The 23,422-nt window shown below is 42.3% G+C and overlaps 1 protein-coding gene across 1 annotated transcript in view; it reads right to left on the bottom strand.

The window, feature by feature from the left end:
* tubgcp6 (tubulin, gamma complex associated protein 6) overlaps window positions 1-23,175 on the bottom strand; it is a 25,071-nt gene extending 1,896 nt beyond the window's left edge. The window contains exons 1-22 of the mRNA XM_017434777.2: window positions 22,844-23,175; window positions 21,155-21,962; window positions 20,838-21,001; window positions 20,424-20,637; window positions 17,354-17,512; window positions 16,857-16,978; window positions 16,627-16,690; window positions 16,415-16,524; window positions 15,608-15,699; window positions 13,902-14,041; window positions 12,328-12,477; window positions 11,973-12,054; window positions 11,355-11,443; window positions 9,562-9,677; window positions 8,237-8,375; window positions 7,832-7,915; window positions 5,909-7,712; window positions 5,127-5,288; window positions 3,610-3,778; window positions 3,050-3,191; window positions 1,477-1,671; window positions 776-908 (exon numbers count right to left, since the gene is read on the bottom strand). Of these exons, the coding sequence (XP_017290266.1) occupies window positions 776-908; window positions 1,477-1,671; window positions 3,050-3,191; window positions 3,610-3,778; window positions 5,127-5,288; window positions 5,909-7,712; window positions 7,832-7,915; window positions 8,237-8,375; window positions 9,562-9,677; window positions 11,355-11,443; window positions 11,973-12,054; window positions 12,328-12,477; window positions 13,902-14,041; window positions 15,608-15,699; window positions 16,415-16,524; window positions 16,627-16,690; window positions 16,857-16,978; window positions 17,354-17,512; window positions 20,424-20,637; window positions 20,838-21,001; window positions 21,155-21,940 (5,116 nt within the window). The 5' untranslated portion in view covers window positions 21,941-21,962; window positions 22,844-23,175. The remainder of the gene's footprint in view (window positions 1-775; window positions 909-1,476; window positions 1,672-3,049; window positions 3,192-3,609; window positions 3,779-5,126; window positions 5,289-5,908; window positions 7,713-7,831; window positions 7,916-8,236; window positions 8,376-9,561; window positions 9,678-11,354; window positions 11,444-11,972; window positions 12,055-12,327; window positions 12,478-13,901; window positions 14,042-15,607; window positions 15,700-16,414; window positions 16,525-16,626; window positions 16,691-16,856; window positions 16,979-17,353; window positions 17,513-20,423; window positions 20,638-20,837; window positions 21,002-21,154; window positions 21,963-22,843) is intronic.
* Between the last annotated feature and the right edge of the window lie 247 nt (window positions 23,176-23,422).

Raw genomic sequence — 23,422 nt, 5'->3', positions numbered from 1 at the left:
TTAAAAAAAAAAAAAAAAAAAAAAAAGCTGACTTTGAAGCCCTGGGAGCTGCTAACACTCACCTCTGCTTTATTTTTACTCAAAGGTGAATACAGATGACTCAGTAAAGGCATTAATTACATTATAAAGCTATTATTTTCATTTTAATGACTCTCATGCTCATGGTCACAAAGTGAGTATCAACTCTGTTTAAAGTCATTGTTTGCATATTTATTTATGTAATCAGTAAAAATAAGCAGTAATATCCTATAATTACATGATTATCGCTGGCACCGAAGGTGAAGGCAAAATGTTTGTTTGTTTGCTAGCAAATTATCTCGTGAACTAGTGGATGGATTTGAATGAAACTCAGAAAGTAATTACTGGATGTTCATCTACAGCTGATTAACAAGCTAAAGTTTGGTGTGGTAGTAGCTGAGAGCCATTCTAACAGATCATGTGAGCTATAACTTCTTCCCCGATCATAGTACGGAGATCTTAGATGAAGTGCCTTTAATGAAGTAGGTTATTTTTTCCCCTTTAGTAGATCCGCATATGAAATCTGTACAGATGCTGTTGTGGATCAATATTATCAAAGTGAGTGAAGAACATGGTTTTTATGACAATCCCAGTGGCCCGACTTGTGCTTTGTATAAATACCTCATGAAAAAATTCCAGCATTGCCTTCTATAAATATTTTATGACCAGCTAAAGCACAACAGGGTGACTCTTATGTATTCCTCCCCCTCCGCCGAGGTAAGCCCGAGTCCGAGGTGGGGTCTTATCAGCAGCTCACCTGTCCTCTTCAGGTGAAACCAAACATCCCTGAGGCTCCACACCATGTGTTTGAGCTGCAGCAGGAACGAAAACAAGCGGTTGTACTTATTCATGCAGCTGTCTGTGATGATGATATTCAGCGGCCAGTCCACCTGCGGGGAAGACATGAAGCAAAGGTAAATAAAAGCAAGGAAGATGTAAAAGAGACAGGGAGGGGAGGGAGGTGGAGGGAGGTGGAGGGAGGTGGAACGGGAGTAGAGGGAAAATAAGAAACAGGTAAAAGGAGAGTGATGAATGACGCTAGGAGAAGGGAGAAAGGTGTGAACCCGGGGACGCTGATAAGGAAGGTGAGAGGATTGCGGGGGGGGAATGAGGGGTAGAGGTGAAAGAGGCATAGGAGGGAAAAAAAAAAGAACAACATAAAGAAGCAAAACATGTGAGGCGAGTGTTCAAGATAAGGAGGAGCGGGGAGGTTTGGAACGGCACAAAATGGAGATTCAGCAGCTAAAGAAACAGTTATTAGAGAGGGGAGAGCTGAGGCCACGTTAGCTTCTCTGCATCGTCACCCCGACCAGCCTCTGATGCTGAACTATTTGAATGTGCAAATAAGAGCAGAAGCGGTTTGTCAAAACACGGCCAGCCTGTCGCTTCCAAGCTGCCACTCGTGCCAACGACGCGTTGATCACTCCGTCAGAACAGATCAAAAGCCCGCGGGCTCACCTTGTAGCGCAGCTCCAGACAGTTGAGGGAGTCCGGGGCGTGCGGGTGGAAGGTTTCCGGGAGGAAACGGAGGGCGAAGGTGAAGTTCGAAGCCAAAGGGGTGTCCCCGTGTAAGCTGTACTGCAGGGCCTTACTGAGGATGGAGTTCAGCACCAGGGGGGTCAGCAGCTCTCCTGGAGTCTGGCCACTGCCCATCTTTGAGAAAAATTTAGAAAAAAGCAACAAATAAAATTCATTAGCCCAACATGATCCTCTCTCTAATAAATATGCTGTTATGACTTAAACAAGTTTTTGTTTCGCAAAAGCACAACTGGTAGTTGATTACAGGATTAGCTTCCTGTGTGGCTGAAGGTGTGCCAATCAGTGAAATTAGTGCTTCGGCTGCATAAACAACACCTTCTGTCTCATGGACCTCTAGAGACAGATGTACATGAATGTTTCTGCAGCACAGCTCTGAGGTGTTAGTGATGGCTGTGCTTGTTATTTTGTGACAGGAAGCTTCAGTCTGGCAGTGAAATGAGATATAAAAGGCTCCCAATTATTACCTCCGCTTCAACCTACAGTGCTTCGTCTCACGTGTGATCTCAACTTCATTAGTTACGCAGAAAAGGATAAGTTATGGACGGGGTTTCGTGACATTTCCAGGAAACATAAAAGACGTGGCCCGAGGAAGAGGTGATGGCATTTTGGTGGTTAACGTTGAAGGTCATAGGTGACAGGTGAACTATGCAACCATGTAACGGAAGAAAGCTGAACAGCACAGCTGGAGACCTCTTAGGTTAACGGTGATCACCACTGATTTCAAGGTCAACATCCCAGCTGACCTAGTTGCTCTAACTCTGCAGCAGTGTAATGTAGGAACGTCAAACTGCACAGCTGGACACCTCATGGGTCAAAGATGATGTCTGTTGATTTCAAGCTTCACTGGGTCAAAGGTCAAGCTCACAGGTAACCCCTTTGTTTAAAAACCTGTCTCTGCTCGTACATGTGACCCAGTTCCAGTTGTGTCCGTTGGTTTGTTGGTCTGTCTTTTAGCAAAGATCAGGTAAAAACTAACGAACAGATTTCAATGAAACCTTCAGGAAATGTTGGGGTTGTTACAAAAACAATGGATTAAATTTTGGTGCTGATCCAGATCGCACTATTTTGTAATCACGCTGTGGCCTTGGCAGATCTCTGAGTGCCTCTAGTTTAATATGTATTTTTTCAACATTTCATTTATGTCAAAAATGTTATTTTAAATAAATACTTCAACACATTTGTTGTTGACACTTTAACCATTATCTTGTACTAAAAAAAAAAGAAAAGAAAGGTTACTTGCAGCTATTTTTGTAAATTCTTTTGAGATTTAAAATAATTACAGCATCAAAACTCGGCATCTTTGATCGCAACCTTTTGAAAAAGGTCAACTTTTGCTAAATCATTCCTTTTAGGCCAGGGCAATCTTGTAATAAGTCCACCAAATCCTGAAGGGACTGAACAAAAACAGCGTTTCCTCCAGAGTGCACTAAACCTGATTAAAAGCCTTTTGAATCTGCAAGCGACGGCAGCGTAAGACGACGGCGAGCATCACCTTTTCAAAGATCAGATCGCTGAGGGACTGCGCAAACTCGCCATCCTCCATCAGCAGGAAGTGACGCAGCACCTCGAAGTGTCTTTCCACCCCGAGCTCTACGAAGAAGTAGTCTACCACAGCCTTGTTCACCAGAGACACACTGGGAATGAAGGGAGAGCAGAGAGGAGAGACAAAGAAAAGTGTTGACACCCAAATCGGATATGAAAAGGAAAAATCTAAAATCTACCACACTATGTGCCAAAAACAGACACACAAAAGCTTCAAACTGCACGCTGTGCTAAATCAAAGGCAAAAACAAGCCTGTCAGGAGGTTTACTGGAATTGTGAACAAAAAGGATTTCCAAAAAAAACATCGGCTAAAGTTAAAAGAATAATTCCTGCGCTGCAGAATATGCACTCAACTACAGCTTAAGCGGAAGAAAATAACTAGAGATCAGTGAAAACTGATCTGCTTAAAAAAAAAACCTCAAAACAAAACAAAAAGGAAAAACTCTTATTCTTGTCTAACATTAGACCTAGCGTCTCCTCACGCGGCGCTCTTCCCGGCAGGCACTCACTGTGTGATGAGCGGCGCAGTGACAGAGTGTTTTATCAGCACGGGCAGCGAGACCATCTCGCTGAGCTGGACAGCTGTGGTGTCTGTCGCTCGGCGGAGTGTGGGGTCCATGGGAAGGCCCCAGGGCCCCCGAGTCACCTGCTGCAGCAGCTGACACTCGGGCGACGAAGCTGTGCGAAGGGGAAGATGACAGTCAGGCGCGCTGGTGCAGAAATGTCACTCACGCGACGGCAGGGAGCTGCTTTACATCACGTCTACAGCAGTTTCAGAAGAAAGTAGTCCCACACTGTCGATCACAACGAGACATCTACATTTTGAACCTGGGCTTTGGTAAACGCTAAATCTTTTTTTACTCTACCGTGACTTAAACCCATACTAGTTGGGAGTCATAAACCTGAGGGCTTAAAGTCATCAAATATAAAACAAACCAAACAGTGTGTTTTATTCTGAATGATTAGAGCAGGAAGCAAATTGTCCTAATTGTTTTGTTAGTGTCTATATATTATAAAAACACAGACTAAATAACTTTGGTTTCTGACTTGAATCAGTGGTGTGGAAGGTTTACTCCCTTGAGTTGGATGCTGATTGATTCTGGTATGAATGCTGGCCGCATGGATGAACTACAAACAGAGTGAAAACGATTTTAACGAATTTAACGAGTCGTGAGTCCCCTTCCCTACCAAAAAAAACAAAACAAAAAACACAAATCTGTTTTTGTAAACTATTACTGCTATTCATCCAAGTGGAGTAAATATGCAGACTGTGGAAATGAAACACTCCTGAATATGTAAAACTGCTTGTTTTCATTTTTTAAATAAAGAAATAATGAAGCACAAATCTGGAACATTGTCACTTTTTCTGCAGTTTCATCCCAGATTTATTTGTGGTTTGAATGAAGTCTGAATCTTTGGAAAGAGACTAAAAACATGCTCATTTCTAAAGCAATAAGCAAAGCTTTATATGATTTTCAATATGTGCAATCTTGTGTAAAGTCTGCCTCGAAACAACAATTTTATAGATAGTATTTGTAAGTTTTTGGTTTGTGTGTTTAAGGACAAATAAATACAATTAATGTGATAAAATAGACATTGCAACGAGTGCCTTTCCATTGCTCTGCTAATGGCTATAAATGCCAAAAAGAGAGCAAAAGGTTCTTTTGGTGCAAAGGTCAAGTTGATTGGAAACAATTAGTCAGGAAAGTTAAACCGTTCTCGTTTGGCCACCGTGTTCCTTCATGATTTAACACGATTTCACTTCTTGTGCAGATGTGTTGTTTTTGCACAACAGCACCTGGTTGCCTAAGGAACATTGCTCCATGGGGAGAATAAAGGTGGGTTTAATTTGATGCGACTTCTCATCGGCTCCTTCCAGCAGCTGTAAGCTGTGGAGAATCAGAGCTGATTGCTCAGTTTTATCATGTCCAAAACTGTTCAAGGCTTTAACGTCTCCTCGTTCACATGTATCACATAAGGAACCATTAAGATGGAGCCAATATTACTTTTTTTTTTCTCCACTAACCCATCAGGTTGAAGCAGTCTTCGTAGTGCTCCACCTGGTACTGGGCGGACAAAGCCATGAGGTATTCCCGCTCGGACTTCTCTCCCGGAGACAAAGCTAAACCAGACGTCCAGGACCTCGACTCCTCAACATGCTGCTCAACAGAGCTGCCTGACTTAAAACCTGTGGAGAAACATAAAAATACAACTTTTCACATCTATAGGAGACCTTTTCATTTGATAGTGACATTTTGATGCAATGATAGGTGTAAACTCATATGCTTTGTTAGAAATAATTTAAGTGAAAAGCTTCACTTTTTGATTAAAAAAAAAATATTAAAAGGAGGAACTTGAATGAAACATGTAAATGAGGCATTTTCAAACTCATTATTTCTGGATAAAAAAAAAAGTTTTGACTTTGAAGAAGCCTTGTAGAATGTACCACGTGACTTCACTTTCATTTAGTTTTAACAAAAACAAATATCTCTTTATGGACACATACAGAATTAGTAAATATACAACAAAATAGAAATTTAATTAAAATAAAATCAAAAATAAAACTCAACTTAAACATAAGAAATGCATTAATGAATGAAAACCTGTTTGTTGGTCCTGCTCTCCAATTTGAGCTTTTCAGTTTTTTTTGTCTATATCATCTTGTAAAATAATAACATTTAGTGTGTTTTATAAGAAAAAAAATTAGTTTATTGATCTGAAATATATTAATATCAAAAATAGTATGATCATTTCTTACAATAAGCCTTATAGGTTAAAGTGTAGGAGTGTTCAACAGTGTTTTAGCACCTTTGCTGTCGTCGTCTTTTGTCTTTTGCTGATTTTCACCGTCCTTCCCTTTCACCACACATCCAACTCCTAATGAAGAATCCGAGGAGTGACCGTAAGTGCTGCCTGGAAGAGCAGAGCGTGGCAGCTCCGACCCTAACACCACACACCCGACACCTAATGAAGAATCCGAGGAGTGACCGTAAGCGCTGCCTGGAAGAGCAGAGGGAGGCAGCTCCGACCCTAACACCACGCACCCGACTCCCATAGCTGAGTCCGATGAGTGGCCATAGCTGCTGCCTGGCAGTGGTGATGGAAGCGGTTCAGCTTTTGAAACAACGCACCCAATGCCTAAACTGGAATCCGACGAATGGCCGTGGGCGCTGCCGGGTAAGGGAGAACGCTCGGGCTCGTCTCCTAAGACCACACACCCAAGACCTAACGCTGAATCGGAGGAGTGGCCGTAAGCGCTTCCAGGCAAGGCGGATGAGGGCGGTTCTGTTCCTGACACCACACACCCGGGCTGGAGGACGCAGTCCGAGGCATGCCCGTGTTTACTCCAGCGAGGTCTTGCTTCAGTTACGTTGGACGCATATTCGCCCACTTTTATATTTGCGTCGGAGGAGTGTCCGTGAATGTTGGGGGCGGGACGCGGTGCGACGAAGTCTGAGACGTTCTCCCCAACTTTTATATGAGAACCTGAGCTGTGGCCGTAGACGCTCTGCGACGGCAGAGGCGTCGCTACGTCTGGGACAAGCTCCCCAACTCTGATGTGAGCATCTGACACGTGGCCGTGGACGTTTTGAGAGGGAACGGGAGGGATAAATTCAGACATATTTTCCCCAATTTTGATGTGAGCATCAGAAGAGTGACCGTGGGAACTAGAGGACGGTGGAGGAGCAACGACTTCCGAAACATAATCTCCAATCTTGATGTGCGAATCGGAGGCATGCCCGTGAATGTTTGGGGAGGGCAGCGGAGCAGTTACCTCGGATACAAAGTGTCCAAGCTTTATGTGAGCATCAGAGGAATGCCCGTGGATGCTGAGTGGGGGCTGAGAGACCTCTGAAACCAGCTCTCCAACCTTGGTGGAGACAGGACTCTGAATGTCTGAGAAATCATGAGCATTTAAGCTGCGGCCTTGAGTTTTTGTCTCTGCTGGCTTTATCTCATCAGAAAAACGTAGTTCTTTGTGATCACTTTGATCTTTGCCATCTTCTCTTGTTTTGGCAACTGAAGCATCCACAGCCAAACTTCCTTTTATGGACACAACAAACTCTTGTTCTGTTACAGGTGCAGCCTCCTTTTGATTGAAGCTTTTAATTGTGACACTTCCATCTCCTTGCTGAAAAGCAGCTGGCGGAGGTCGTTCCTGAACACTGGTATTTTGGTCCTCCATTGGTGTGTGCTGATCCAGAGAAAGGCCGGTTTTAGAGGCTCCTCCAAACGGATAGGATGTAGGGACACTCTCCTGGACATGAGACACATTTTCTTCAATGGAAATGGGGTTTTGTATCAGCTCAGGCTGGACTGCAGGTCCCCATTGAGGCCTGGGCTGGACTGTGGCTTGGCCAACAATATCCTCATGCGGACTAAAGGGGGCACTAAAGTCATATTCTACAAGCTGTGCAGCAGGACGGGCTTCAGGCAGGTCAGAGCCAATCTCCTCCAGGGCTTTATCCACTTGCTGACTGTCAAGCTTTGGTGATTTAGTAGGGAGGTCACTGATGTCAGTGTCCTCAGAGATGAGAGCAGTCTTTGCTGTGGAGTCATCCTGTGCTGGGGACTCTGCTTTAGCTGCTAGAGGCTCGGCTGACTGCTCCTCCTGAGAGAGAAACGCGTGCAAACAGGAAGCAATAATTTGACCACATTCCTAGGATACATTTTACCAGAGCATAAAGTAAAGAAAGGGTGTTGTGATTAACAGAATAAGCACGTTATTACAAGGGTTTGTTGTGCTGAGGGAACAGCTGGTAACGCATCCGTGGGAGGTCTCTCTTGGCCTAAGGGATAGTTCTCCAGTAAAGCCTGCAAAGCATTTACAAAAGCTTCGATTAAAATAAAAAATTAAAAAAAACTCAGGAAAACAAAAAGAGAGTAAAATAGAATACAATGTCTTACATCATTTATACCAAAAGATGGATTGATTGTTTGACAGCAATAGATAAGAAATACAAACATCATTTTCATAAATTTTGCCAGGGAGGTGCACCAAGGGCAAAGGATGAACATATTAAATGTTGGTGACTTAGATCAATTTCTTTAAAAATCACAGGATATGAAATCGGCCTTGGCAAAAGATTAGCTGTCCAAGTTTATCAGCCTTTTGTGTGTGTATTCATCACAGACCTGAATTTTCTGCCTGTCAAGCATGAAAAACTGAGCGCGGGCTTCGACGAGTCTCATTCGCTGCACCCTCCACATGGCTCGTCTCTCTCTGCGCGCCGCTTCCTCTGACAAACGGCCGTACTGAGCAATCAGCTCCTTCCTACAATACAAGACCAAAATGGAGATGTGCGTTATGTCAGGTGAGGGTTTAAACAGCAACCTGCAGTGGCTGCTGTGTAAAGAAAAGAAACATGAAGTCACCTGAGTTTTGATAGGACTGTAAGGCTTAATTTATACTTAAATTGTTTCCCAAAATTCAATTAAGCATGTTTGGAATTGAATTTGTGCGAAGTACTCAGTATTGAGTGTGCCTCCTTCACACAGTTCTGTTTATTATTGCCCTCTACTAAAGGTCAGGAATGTTATTGCCTTTGCTTGTCTGCTCGTTTGTTTGTACCGTTAGCAAAATATCTCTTGAATCAGTGGACGGATTTAAATAAAACGTTCAGAAAGTAATTACTGGATCCAAATCTACATCTGATTAACTTTTGGAGCCATCCCAATTGAAAATGGCCACCACAGCTAATCAACAATAGCCAAAGTGGCTTTAATTCAGTGAATTTTATAGATATTGACCTAAAATTTGGTGTGCAAGTAGCTGAGAGTCCTTCACAATCCCATCTCACAATACTGCACTGTGCATAATGTCATTTATAAGGTTTCACCAAAATGGCTCTAACTCCATCATTTCTCAGCATAAGATGATCTTAGTTTAAAACTATGGCATGAAAGGCAGCGGACATAATGAAATCTTCCAAGGACTGTAAGTCTTTAATAATCTGAATACTTATAATTTAGACTTCAATAAGATCTTAGCCATTTTTTTAAACATAAGACTAATTACCAAGGCTTGTAAAATATGAAAGCTGCATTAGCATTGTAAAAGTCCTGACATTTTTTTTTTTTTTGCATATTCCAAACAAATTAGGTGTTTAAATCTTGAATTCTGTGAAGATTTTATCAAGCAGGAGTAGTGCAGGATGTGAGCTGGCTGTTTGAAAAGCTGCAGATGGCAGGTGCTTTCTTCAGCGTTGGCACGCTCTGATCCCCAACATGTCGTCAGACTGAATAACAGCTCGCTGTGTGCATTGCAAACTCTGATAGCATTTGCTCACGCTGCGGCATCACGGCTTATTCCAACTGTATGGAAATGTGGCGCAGGTCCATCCACTAACATATGCCATACTGTTGGAAATGATGTCTAGGCACTTTGAACATATATTGTGTATCAAGTCAAATCTTAACGGGGGGACTGTCGACAGTTGTGACTGCAGAAGCTGTCAAACCTGGCTCTCTGCTCCAGCTGCTCCTCCAGGGCTTGTAGTCTCTTTTCTCTGTCTCTCAGCTCTCTGGCAAAGCTGAAATCATCCTCCTCCTGCTTCTTCTTGGCTGCACTTCTCCACTGCTCCCAAAATATCCAAACACATACATACATTATTGTTTTTTTTAGCTCAGAAAAAATAAATCTATAATACTACAAATGTAATATTGTATTATTTTAAAAGGAGAGCTAGAATTTTCTGAAATGTGGGGATGTGTGGAAAGCAGGGACAGATAAGTCGAGGTAATCTGCTCAGAATGGAGCAACCAACTGAGTAAAGGAGGTGGGTATAATCTATGTTTTGATGCATCATGATGCGGACATAAACGATGCTGAATCAGTTTAAAAATGTCAAAAATTGATTGATATTTAATGGTAATAACGTCATGTTGAGGAACGCAAAAGGCGGAACTCTTGAAGTGCACAAGGGCAGCGCCCGGACAGTTTATGGCATGCGCACAACACAGAGAGAATGAGGCTGACCGAGACGTACGGACAGCTCCTTCTGCTCTGAAAGCCAGAGTTTGGAAGTAATTTGGTTTCTGTGAAGTTAAAAGGAAAAAAATTACATTAATTAGAACCACACTATATGCAAGTTGCGTACACATTTTTACCCAGAGGAGAAAGAAGAAAAACCAGCCGGTGGTAGCTGCAGCTGCTAACAGAGGACAATCGAGCGACGTGACGTAAAACTTGGAGAAGGTGAAGCAAATTATGAAGTCCATTTCAGCTTTTATTGTGAAAGATTTGCGTCCGCATTCTGCCGTTGAAAAACCAACTCTTGTGCACCGTTTTACATTTTAGAGCCACGACAGAACATGATCATCCTTTTTCAAATAATATTGACTCAGCCATTCCTACACTAGACAATGGGACCAATAACAAAATCCTGGAAGCACTGAAGAAAGAACGTAGGACAGCTCTAACGTGATTCATGATGGACATCCTTTACCACAGAACCTTGTCACTAACAGTACTCAACATTTTGACTCCTTCTGTTTATAGAGTTCCATTAATGTTGTTTGAATGAAAACTGTTTTACGCTGCAGTGTAGAACAAAATATTTTTGTTTCTTTTAGTCCTGAGAGATTCTTTGATTAGGATTTTGTTTTGTTGATAATTGTTTTATAATTGAATCGCAGCCCTCTGAATCGTAATCGAGTCAAATCTCGAATTGCACAAGGATTTCCACCACTCCAAATAAGTTACATTTTTGATATCTAAAACCTCAAACAGTTTAAGTGAAGACAATGTGACTTTTTATACCACCTCTTGTTGTGTAGGATTATTTGCCAGAAAGCACATATACGTTGCACGCAGACTGCTAAATTAACTCAGTGTTTGAGGCTGCCAGATGGGAAAGTTATGGAAAAGTATCCAAGAGAATGTTAGAAAGTTTAATCTGTAAAGAAACTTTTGACGTTGGATTTTTAAAAAGGAAAAAAAACATATTTTCTGGTCGCCATGTTCTGAGCAGTGGTTAGCTTGACCTGTCGATCAGGAAAGTTTTTAACTGACAGGAGACAGACAGCAGTCTACTGCAGGTAAAACACTGTTTACTGGTAAGTACTTGTAAAGTAAATGAACTATATCTTTCATTTTTCACTCTGACACACTCATGTCATATTCCCTCACACATTTCTCCTGCAAAACTCATACAAACATGAGTACCCAGCTTAATTCTACCTCAATATTTTTTTTCCCTTACTCCACACACACACACACACTTTTTAATAGTTGCTTCCACACTTTAACTACCTCTTGCTCCTGTTCCAGGTGCTGTTTCAGTTCTTCAAAACGCTCCCGTTTCTTGGCCTCCTCAGCCAGACGCAGTGACACCTGGCGCCCTGCAGGAGGTGAGGGAGATAACGGTGGGCTGTTTACCCCTCCGCGCAGAAAAAGCAACGCAACAAACTCCCATCTCCCTCTCCCCCCCCCTCCAACACGTGCGCCGCCATCTGCCTTGGAGTCGAATAAGCCAAGACGTGCGCAGAGCATCAGGCCCAGGCATTCGCCCGCCCCATCACCTCCCCTCCTTCCCCAGCACTGCCTCCCGTCTTCTGCGGTAAGAACTGATGTGAAGAGCTTGCTAAAATGTGTGAGTGATGATTAAATTTCACAGCCTGTAGTGATGGAAACTATTCAAATAATTCCTCTGTGCGACTGGCCCCTGTGCATCTTTCTCTGCTCTCCTGAGGGGAGCCGAGGAAGGTTCTCTTTGGGTACAACAAGAAAGTGTAATTAGTGTTAAACCATTTGTCGAAGGCATACACAGCTAAGAGGGGGTGGGAGGGGGCATGCGTGAACATCAAGACCGATATAAATATCATTCTCACAGTGTGAGCGTGTTTCTGTGTGTTTAAGTGTGACACTAACCTCGGATGCTCTCCAGGGTTTTTGCTGCCGACTCTCTGACCTGATTGATCAGCTCCTGGCGGGCCTGCTCCGCTCGCAGGGCCTAACAACAGACAGGCAAGAAATCATCATTAACAAAGATTTATTCTCCTGCTCTGTAGCTCCCCCCACCCCCCTTCCCCCGGCCAGTCACAGATGCCAGCTGCACACACAGTACAGGCCATGTAAATTAGAAAGCTGTATTACAGCGAGGACAAGCCCCAAAGCAAGTCCCACCCTAATGGATCGTGTAAGGGGTGAGGGAAAAAAAAAAAAATTAAATAAAACCTCACAGAAATGTAGCATGCACCACGACTACTTATATTTGCATCATTACTTGCTCCTCCCTGCTGATAGCGCTGTGCTTCGCAATCCTTTCCATGCGCCCGCGATACACGGCGCAGTCTCTCTCAATCTCCTCCACCTCCTGGAGGGAGAAGGTGACAGCGATGCGGGGTACAGGCAGCTCCGACCAGCAGATGTAGTGCTGTGGAAACACATTTGGGAGGAAGTTGGTGCCACAGTTTCAAGCGTTAATTCAGACGACTCATCATGTTGACATCGTGTTTTATAACCTCAAAGTTCATTTTATAAACAAAATATGTTGCGCCAGCTGTCTGAAAGTGTAGCTCTCTTTCGCTGCTACATCTGAAAACAAACTCGGGGAAGACAGCTAGCGCGAGACATGGGAAAAGGATCTGAAAACAAAATCATTTAAATGCTGGGGAAAAACCTGTTGTATTTGAATTCAAGTAGCTCGGTCAAGTTGTTTATTTTGCTCCAAGAGAGGATGGGCTTTGTCTTCATTTTGCTTTAAAATTTCTACTTTATAACAACATGAATGAACTATAGTCCAATTCAGGACACCAGTACAAAAGATAACCTTTCACCACGCCTAAAGATTGTTGTTAAAACACACTTCAATCACAATCAGAATACACCTAACTGAGGACAGGAAGAGTTTGGTGTCATTTGATTTGTATAACATATTTTCTGCACTATAGGGCGCACTGTCAATGAATGGTCCATTTTCAAACTTTTGTCATATATAAGGTGCACCGGACTATAAGACACATCATCATGCACCTCCATTCAAAATGGACGATTTCGGTGCTCTAGCGGAGCTGGTTCGCCTGTATCAGCATTTGTATGATCCCTCTATGAGAGATCACAAAGATAATCAAACTGTTCAAAACTCACGGAAGAATACTGCACCAATGTAAGCGTCGTGTATAAACGCCTCCACCGCTTGCTGACACTACGAAGCTATAACTGAGCCCTAATGCTGCGAGCGGCGCAGCTTTGTAGTTTAACCAAAGTCGTACTAAAACATCACGACTTCTTCCATATATAAGGTGCTCCGGATTATAAGGGGCACTGTCGTTTTTTGAGAAAATTGAAGGCTTTTAAGTGTGCCTTACAGTCTGGAAAATACGGTACATAAAAATAATCAGATGCAACCATCAGCATGCATTATAATCCTAGATTAACTGTCCCAACCTTCTCACCTTGTTGAGAATTAAAGTCAGCAGGACCCAGTTTACAAGAGCCGCCACTCCTCCCCACACAATCATAGTGTTACATGAGCTAAGCTTTCTTTTACAGAATGAAAGAACTAATTACAGCTAAATGCATTAGAAAGATAAATATCTGACCATACAGCAGCAAGGTAAGAATTTCAGGACACTATTTCAAACAGAAGCAAGGAAAAGTAGATACATCAAGTAATGCAACTGATTACTTTCTATACTTAATGTATTCGCTGCAAACAACACTTAGAACTTCTGCTTGCGCTGAATAATTTTCAAACGTCCATCATGAAATATACTAGTATTTCTACACATCAGTCAAGTGTACTGAATTATCATTTCCTCACATTTGCATGAATGGTGTCAAATGTGCAAAACAAACCTGTGGGCAGCAGATTTTGAGGAGGTTGATGGTCTTTCCGCAGACGTACACATCGTTGGCAATGTGTCTGAGGAAGAGCGGCACACAGTCCTCCACGTCCTTCGAGATCAGGGTGTAGCCTTGGACCCAGAAGTTTTTGTCTGCACAAATTCAAAACCTTGAAATGTTTGCACCGGTCCTTTTTGATTCTGAAGCACACAGCATCAATGACGTGACTGAAAAACCTAAAACTGCTCATAGAGAAATAATGCCGAGTCCATGCCGGGTCTAAAACTTTTCCCTATTAGTAGGAACTTGCAGGGCTTGGCAAAACTCCGGCTGCTTGAATTAACACTGGGAAATTGTTAGCACTTAGCTCAGTGATCCTGAGCAAAAAGCATCGGAGAACATGAATTCACGAGCTTCCCGAGCTCTTTACAGAAAGCCTGCGGCTTGCCAAGAAGGCTTTGCTGCTGATTGCTTCCTTGGCTGACGCAGTTCGAAGAGAACAATGACATTTGTGTGTCCTCCAAAAAGGCAAGAGAGAGCACTGTGGGGGGTTCGCTGCTGCAATTGATGAGGTGTGGCCGATGAGCAAATGAAACTGTTAGCCAGACAAAGCCGACATGATGGCCTGACCTTGAATGGGATGTTGCATGACATGCAATATTTGGACAGGCGACGATGATTCATGCCACACTCTATTTACAAGCCGCTGTCAAAATTAAAAGGCTGCCGCTTGTACGTTTGGGGAGAGAGATTTAATGAATGCTGTTCTTTGGGCACATAAAACTCATATTCAAGCCGACACATAAATACTTTCCAATGATAGTTAATGTGCTGATTGTTCTCTTAACCTTCATGCAAATTTATGGGAAAATAATTCCAAATTTTCCTCACTGAACTGTAGCTTTGCAACCAATGATTTAATAGGCTTTTGTTTTTTAAAAGTGAAATTTGTCACCTTATATCAAACTTAAAATAATTGCTTTGCATGATGAACTTTAATAAGTTTTCTGGGTTTTTTTTATACCTAACAAATTGTTAATAATTAGTGCAACAATAAAAATAACTGTTAGAAGAAAACCTAACTGTTCTTTGTAGACAGATATATTATGTTCACCACTGATGTGGTAAATTAAGGGCTACTGGAGATGTGAAGAGAGACATATAGCACTAAAAAGCAGCTTGAGTGCTGAAAAATAATGGCCACACGCAAACCCAGCCAGCCAGTTCCTGGAGAGAACAGACAGATTTTTTTCTGCTTTCATCTCCTCCTGTCTCAACTTTACTCCTCGAGGAATTAAGTCATTAATTGGACAAAACAAATTCACTCCAGCCAGTCCAAATTTGTCAGGGGTAATTCTAAGAGAACTCTGAAGCTTTTCTGTGCTTGGATCAGCGTGGTGTGCCGAACAAAAAGGGATAAAAGAAAATAATTTATTTGCGTTTGTCTCTGTGGCTTACTGAGTGGAGGTGGCTGCGGTCCCTGCAGCTGAGGCAGCTGATTCTGTTTCCCACTGATTATCGTCCAATAACTTCCTGACATCCTTTATAGACACAAGGACAAATCCAACTACGCAATAAGGGCTGAAATGAAATCTGTTTTTGTTTTGTTTTTTCCCCCTGCTAGACAGTCTGTCTAGGAGGCTTTTCATTTCCAGAACTTGCTGACTGAAGTATTTAAGTGATGTATTGTGTGTTCCTGTATATGTGTGGCATCTTACCCCTGAAGCTGAGGTATTCCTCATTGACTTGAATCATGAACTCTCCATAAACATCTCGAAACACACCGCTGTAGACCCAGTCCGAAACAAACCTAAGTAAAGCAGAGATAAAACAGTCAGGCAAAGTGCTGACGCACTCCAAGTGAAATAGTTATTGCCAGCTGAAAGGCAGACAACAATATCTTTGCCCATGTCTGCATGTGTGTGTGTGTGTGTGTGTGTGTGAGAATGCATTTGTGCCCTAGTCTGTCTGTTAACAAAATATCTCATGAACCACTGGATGGATTTTAAAGAAACCTGCAGAAAGTAATCATTGGATGTGCATCTACAACTGGTTAAATTTTGGATTCAACCCGATTCAAGATGGTTGGCCGCCACAATCAAATGACCTTAAACACAAAAAGGGCTATAAGTCAGTCAATTTTACAGATATTGAGATAATATTCGGTGTGGTTGTAGCTGAGACTGATCCTCAGTGCACAGTCTAATTAACTATTTTTTACCTAAATCAAGATGGCCACCAGAGCTAATCAACATTAGCCATGGCTACAACTCAGTCAGTTTTACAGATACTGAGCTACAACTTGAAATGGTAGAAGCTGAGAATCATTACCAGCACTTACTGGTATAACACCTTGCAATATTGAATAATATTGTGCATAACATTGTTTACAATGTTTGACCAGAAAGACTACAACTCTGTTATTTCCCAACACAAGATGGTCCTAAAACTCCAGCATGAAAGGCGGTGGGCAATATGCATTCCTTGAAGGCATGGTAAATCTTTGGATTTAAACAGTGACTGACCGTGTGTACGGCTCACAGCTGCTCTTCAACAGCGACAGCAGGACGGGATAGTTCTCGTTGCTGCAGTTGCTCTGCGCCTCGTTGTACAGGTACGACAGCAGTTTAACCCCCTGAGGAGAAGCCACACGGCGCAGAGCTGACATCTCACGTGGAAGGTTAAATATGGTCATGATCAATGACAAATTGCAGTTCGCAGATAAAAGAGCACTCACCACAGGGAAGGTGGCCTGGCCCGCGCCCAGCGGCCCGTCGACGCAGCACAGCTCTGACAGGTACCTTAGATTCAAAGAGCACAGGGGGTGTTTTGATCTGATGACGTCTGCATTATGGTCCTGTTTATCAGAACCCAACCGAACTGTCTGACTAAATCAAAGGTTAAAATGTGTGACTAACATGAAGTAGTAAAAAAAAACAAAAAAAAAACAAAGTGGCTTGACCTCACCTGAGCTGGCGTCCGACTTTGCGGAAGAGGAAGCCGATTGTCAGCAGGCTGAGAGTAGGTGGGGTGCTGAGAACACAAGCCCTGTAGTAATGCAAATACTTCCTCAGACCTCCGGTGAACGCCTTGGAAAAGAAGAGACACTTGTCAGATGTTTCATCCATGCTGATATCAAAGCAACAAGATGATTTATCTGATATCTGTTTGCACAGATGACTGCACTTAAGGCTTCTCTACTTTTAACGAATAATTCTGATCCTTCGCTCTTCATGCCTGAGTATGTCTTCCCTTTTTCTATTTTTGGGCAGTTTTGTCAAAAATAAAATGTTTATGTTTAGTTGTGCCTACTCTTTTCAAATTGCCCCTTAAGGCATGATTAAAACTTTCTAAATTGATGAACACAACACTGGAAGCAACTGTTCAGGAGCGGGGAAAAAAAGCAAGTGGAGGAAACTGTGCGGTCCCAGTGGTATTAATTAATGATGATTATACCAACATACCTGGAAGACTAGGCCCTTCTTGTCAGCGCTCTGCAGAGAAAAGCGGCCAAGCCTCAGGTAGTAGGTGCCATACTGAGCCAACTCCCCCAAAAGACGAGACACGCTCTCCGGAGAGGCCCCTGACACGCACACACCGGGCCTGACGTCAAACTGAACGCTCTGAGGTAGAAAACACATATTTACAACAAGACAATAAGGAAGCGTGCAGTCTAATAAAATCGACTGTACTTGAAACGCGCGTAATATAAGACTTTGTGTCAGAGAGTCACCTCCAGGGTGATTTCTGAAGGCACTGTGGTGGACTTATTATATCAGACGCCAATACATAAGCAGGTATGTGTTTTTCCCTCTCTTTGCCATCAAAGTTTTATGAGAACAAGATATTGTGTTTCGAGGCAGCATTCCTCTGGGGAAACGAAAATAACAGGAACAATAATTTTGCGATGGCAAACCACAGCCTCAAAGACAAATACGTACCCGACTACAGCAGTGAAGTTCAGACATCTCAGAATAACTTCCAAGTCTTAATGAATGACTGAACTGAATTTAATGAAACTTTCAGAAAGTATTCATTGAGCCGACATCCACAGCTGACAACCTTTTGGACTTAACCCAATTCAACATGGCTGCCACGCCCAACTAACTTTGGAAAACACAGCAACATCTATAGCTCAGCCAGTTTTACAGACGTCGAGCTAAAATTTGGTTTTGTAGTAGCTGAGCTTTGTCCTCGGCCCATACTTCAAGCACAACACACTGCGAGACATAATTGCTTAAAACCTTGGCATTACCTGTGGAAGTCAACAGAGTTTGTCTGTTAGCAAAATATTTCATAAACCACAGGACATATTTCAGTGAAACTCTCAGAGAGAAATCAATGGATGTACATCTCCAACTCGTCAACTTTTAGAGTCGACACAGTTCAAGATGGCCACCACAGCTAATCGACCTTAGCTTACACAAAGAGCTATACGTCAGTGAACTTTACAGAAATTGAGCGTTGAGTAGTCATTCACAACATGAACTCCAAGTGCCAATATTTTACACAAAATCCTGCAAGATATCTCAAATAAGACCGTGAATAATGTTATTTTCAAGGTTTGATCAAAATAGCTATAACTCTATACCTTCTCAGGATGAGATGATCATACTCTAAAACTCGTGAAAAGGGCAGGTGGTATGCATTCCTTCGAGTAAACAAATTTAATTTTCAAATAAATTTAATTTCAGCCACTTTGTTACTGTTACTGGCAACTTTGTTACTTTGTTACTGGTAACTTGTTGCAAAAACAAATACATGTTCGCATTTGCTTAATTGTGTTTATGACAAATGCAAATCACCCTGTGTGGAAAGAATAACTATTTTTGCCCCAACAATACAATTGCTAAATTCATATCAGGGGCCTTAAAATGTATAAGGAAACTGGAAGTAGAGAAGAAAAGAAAAAAAGTATCAGGCCTAAAAACCTATCCTCAGCAGATAAAAAATAGCTTTTTTTTTTAAAATCAACATTTTAGTAAAGAAAGCACTATTTTGTGCCTGTCAAAATGAGTTATATTTCACATTTGCATCAACAAAATAAATAAGAACAAGTTGTGTCCTTGTGATCAGCTGCCGGAACCACACCATTTAAAAATCGGTTCTTTCCTAAGCCGTTGTGTGTCGACACAACACTGATTTATTCTTTGAGTTTATGCGGCTTTTATGCATAAATGATTCATAGGTCAGGGTTAGGTGGCCTAAACAAACAAACAAACAAAGCATTCCTCGGAAAATGGTCAGGGACAAGGACTGGGCTCAAAATGAGCAAAAGAAAGCCAATACCAAAAAAAAAAAAAAAAAACACCCTCATCTGTGACTATGGATCAAGACTGATTTTAACAATTACTAAAGAAAAAATAAAGAATAACTTGATTTTTCCACAGTATTGCAGAATAATGTCAAAAACCTACAACAATTAAAGGCCTAGCATTCTTCAACGAATGCATATTGCCCACTGTGCCCGAGTTTTAAACTAAGACTATCTTATGATGAGAAATGACATAGCCATTGTGGTCAAACATTACAAATGATGTTATGTGCAATCTCGTGCAAGATGGGTAAGATCTTAAGTATATGTTTAGTATAACTCAGCTCCTATCAGACGCAATTTTGGCTCAATATTTGTAAAATGGATCTAGTTATAGCCATTTGTGTTTGCTAAGGTGGATCAGCTGAGGCTGCCATCTTAAATTATCTTAAATTAACTCCCAATGCTACTCAGGTGTACACATACATACAAACATGACATTCTGAGTTTTATTAAAATCCATCCAGTGGTTGTTCAAATATTTTGCTGACGAACAAACAGGTTTGACTCTGATAGTTAAAGCCATATATTTAAGCAAAGTTGCCTTACAGTGTGTCGTGCTTACAGTATGAGGTGAGAATGACTTTCAGCTACTACTATGAGAAATTTGAGCTCGACATGTGTAAAAATGGCAGAGTTAGTGATTTTTGTGTTTCAGTTAATCAATTGAAGACGTTCACCCAATGATTACCATCTTGAGTGTTTTGCTGTATATTCGTCCATTGGTTCGTGAGATATTACACTCACACGACCAACAAACAGAACCACACACAAACATGGGTAAAAACACGATCGCCCCTTCGGCTTTGGAGGAGGGCAATAAGAAGGAAGGGGGCCGGGGAAAGCAAGAGAATTAGGATGCAATATGTGTTGCAAAAAAGGAGACAGCAACTTTCTGAAAAAGAAAAACTTACAGAAACACAATTAAGTAACTGCAGCAGTCTCTCGTGGCTCAGTTTTTAGCATCAGGAACGCAGTAATTTACTTCTTGATCATTTAATCAGGTTAATGACTTGACACGTTTTGGCTCGTTTCTTTGGGGTAATAAGCTTTTTTTTTTTTTTTCGGAGAACTGGCTTTGTTTATACCTCATGCACTAATTGCTCATTGATTCTCATCTCTTTGTGTGCTTACCTAAGTTGCACAGTGGCAGCACTTAAACGGGGAAATGATTGCATTTAACAGCATTTCAGAGACCAACAAATGATGATGAATTGCACCTGGTTGAGAGGGAAGGTAGTGGAAGCCACTCCTATCAGGACATTGAGGAGGTCGGATACTAATTGGGTCTGCGAGTCCAGGGGCAGCAGGAGGATAGGAGAGGATGTGCCTGAGCTCACTACCCTCATCTCCCCCTCCCACAGCCGATAGAGCTGATCAAAGGCCTCCCTGCCTCCCTCTGTCAGATAGAAGGACTCCCGTTTTCCTGGTGGGCTGGTGAGAGAAACGGAGCGGGGTTCAGTGATGCGTTACAGAGAAGAGGGCAAAATTAAGGACAACTAAGTGGAGCTTCATAATGCTTGTTATCTGTTTGGGAATTAAATATTGAGGCTTCGTTTGAATGGCGTATTATGTTCACGGTTTTAAGAGGTTTCAGCTTAGCATGCATATAATTGGACTGACAGGTCATTTACCAGCCAACAGACTCCCAGCAGCGGCGTCTTCCAGGCTCAAATGTGCGGAGAGCCTCCCAGATGTCAAAGTCTGGAATGGGGCTGGGCTCTGACTGAGAGTCTGGGGTCAGGTTTGAGGCAGACAGAAAGCCCTCATCCTCAGACTGATCGAAACAGGGAGGAATCTGCACAAATCATCCATACAACAAATCACACAAAAACAAACAAAAAACTAGTTAACTCCAAACACTCTAATAAAACAACTAAAGACCTGCTGTGTCCTATGAGACAACTATAAAGATTGTATATCAGTTTATATACTAGGCAGAGTCTCTTACCCTGATAGCCAACCCAGTAACATCAATATTACTGGGAACGGGAGGCATGTCCAGTCTGATGTCCATATCTGATGTGCGACTGTGCTGCAGTGCTCCAAACAATGTCAGCCTGGTTTCTTTCTCAAATCTTTCTTCTACCTCCAATTTAGTCCTCAAAGCTAGCAGTCCTGTGCCCGGTAGACCATCCATCAAGCGATGAGTTCCACACAGAGTCTCCAGGGTCCCCCATTCTTCTGCACAGACCAGACCCCACGCCCGGGCCTCGAGCCTCTGCAGCTCCTCGCTCTGGTAACTCCAAGGTCGTGGCCTCCGCAGAACGGGCCTCTCTCGTCTCATGTAGTCTTTACTGAAAGAGGTCAAAGGTGGGGGCGCAGAGCCAGCTAGAAACACCAGGAGGTCAAGCACTGCATCTACTTCCTTCAGTCCAGAGGACTCTCCTTCAGGCAGCCTCTCCAGCAGCTCCTCCAACCGCTCCGCTTCCTCTCGACACCCTGCCACCCTTAGGTCGAAGCACATCATGAGGACTTTGTTTCTGGGCGGCGTATTAGCCGTGGCACTCTGTTTCGAGGCGAGCCCTTTGGTGCCATCTTGAAATAGCTTGGACAGCAGGGCACCGTAGGCTCGTTTCTTGAGAGCTCTTTGGAAACTTTCTCTGGAAACTCCTCCCAGGGCTCTGCGCTTCCAAGACACCCCAGAGAGGTTGAAGTCGCAGAGGGCGCTCAGCAGGTCAGTGATGCTGCTGCTGTCGCAGACGGGCTTTGTGGGGTTGTTTGAGCTCAGGTACATGGTAGCGCTGCTGCCTCAGACGCTTTGAGTACAATAAACAGATGTTAGAGGTTTCCAATAAAGAACCTAATTCAAGTTATAAAACAAAGGTGACAGCTACTGCAGTAGCTCTGAGATGCTAGCACTAAACAAAACAAAAAAGACAACAAATAAGGACATTTTCTTTAAAAAGTTGGATTGGGGGAAAGAAGCATGATAATCACAAAGTAAGGTAAATAACCTAACTGTACACAAAACTAATGATTTTAATATCTATAACAAAAAATGTCTGAATAAGTTCTGTATTTAAAGCACACTCAGCTGGAACATATACTGTACATTACAAACTTCTTCAAAAGTTTGGCGAAAGAGCAATTAATGTGTATGTCTTTGTGATGTGATGTAGATGAGTATATTCCACACAGCCTAATTTTATTGTTGCTGATTCTGAAAATGACCAACTGGGTAAAAAGTGATCAGGATGACTTGATTTCATGGCACTGAGTGAGTCAGGATAGGGTAAAGTTTTGGATAATATCAGAATAATTATGTGCATGTAAAGGTGCCTGTGTTCCAAAGATGGGATGTGACACCAACGTGGCTGTAATTACTTTTCTTGTTCTTTGGTTTCTGAACTGTTGTTTTGCACCTCATACACACAATACACGTAATATCACTAAGCACGTTTCATCAGCCTTGAACAATATATACAGACATAAACAGACACAAACACAAACAAATATAAACACACGCTCTAGTTAAAATTAAAATAAAATTCGACACTTTTTTTAGTCCATCCTAAGAAAAGGTAAACAGATGAAAACATCAGTTTAAGCTAACGCAACTAGCTAGAGGTTAGCAACATTAGCGATAGCTAGGTCTATGTTGCGTAGAACTGCACATTTATTTAGTCCAGTTTCATACCACGCTATGTTGATGCTTCTTGATGTTGTCGATCTTCTTCAGACAAAATGCTGTCAGTTCGTTCATCTGAAAGTTTCGACCTTCTTGCATCCACCGGTAGCTCCTGGTTCTCCAACATGCTAATGCTTGTTAGCAATCGGCTTTGTTTGCTTTAAAGCTGAAGTTAAAAACAACGCAGAACCCATCATACGTAGCTCCGAGGGATTCTTATTTGTCCCTTTAATTCTGGGCTCCAGATAATAAAGAGTAATGTTACACCAACTAACCAAACGTCAGTTAGTTGCTTCATTCATATTCAGCAGACGTCTCCGCGGGCTACAACAAACCCTGGAATCTGCCCACCTCAATCTGATTGGATGAGCAATTTACAGAACAGCCTATGAGCCACTCTGATTGGTCAGATTTAGCCGTCAATCAAGCGGGAGAAAGCCGCTATTAGCCACTAAGCTTTGACACATTCAAGTGTTGCGCGGAAACTGTGTATTTACTATTGTAATGACAAGTTATAACGTGAGGCATGTATTATTTCATTTTATGAGGTATTGCAACTTAGATTAGTAAACCGGTGTAAATATTAAG

Source organism: Kryptolebias marmoratus, linkage group LG11, assembly GCF_001649575.2.
Source record: "Kryptolebias marmoratus isolate JLee-2015 linkage group LG11, ASM164957v2, whole genome shotgun sequence".
Classification (NCBI taxonomy): Eukaryota; Metazoa; Chordata; class Actinopteri; order Cyprinodontiformes; family Rivulidae; genus Kryptolebias; species Kryptolebias marmoratus.
This window is presented reverse-complemented; position numbering and strand designations above follow the sequence as displayed.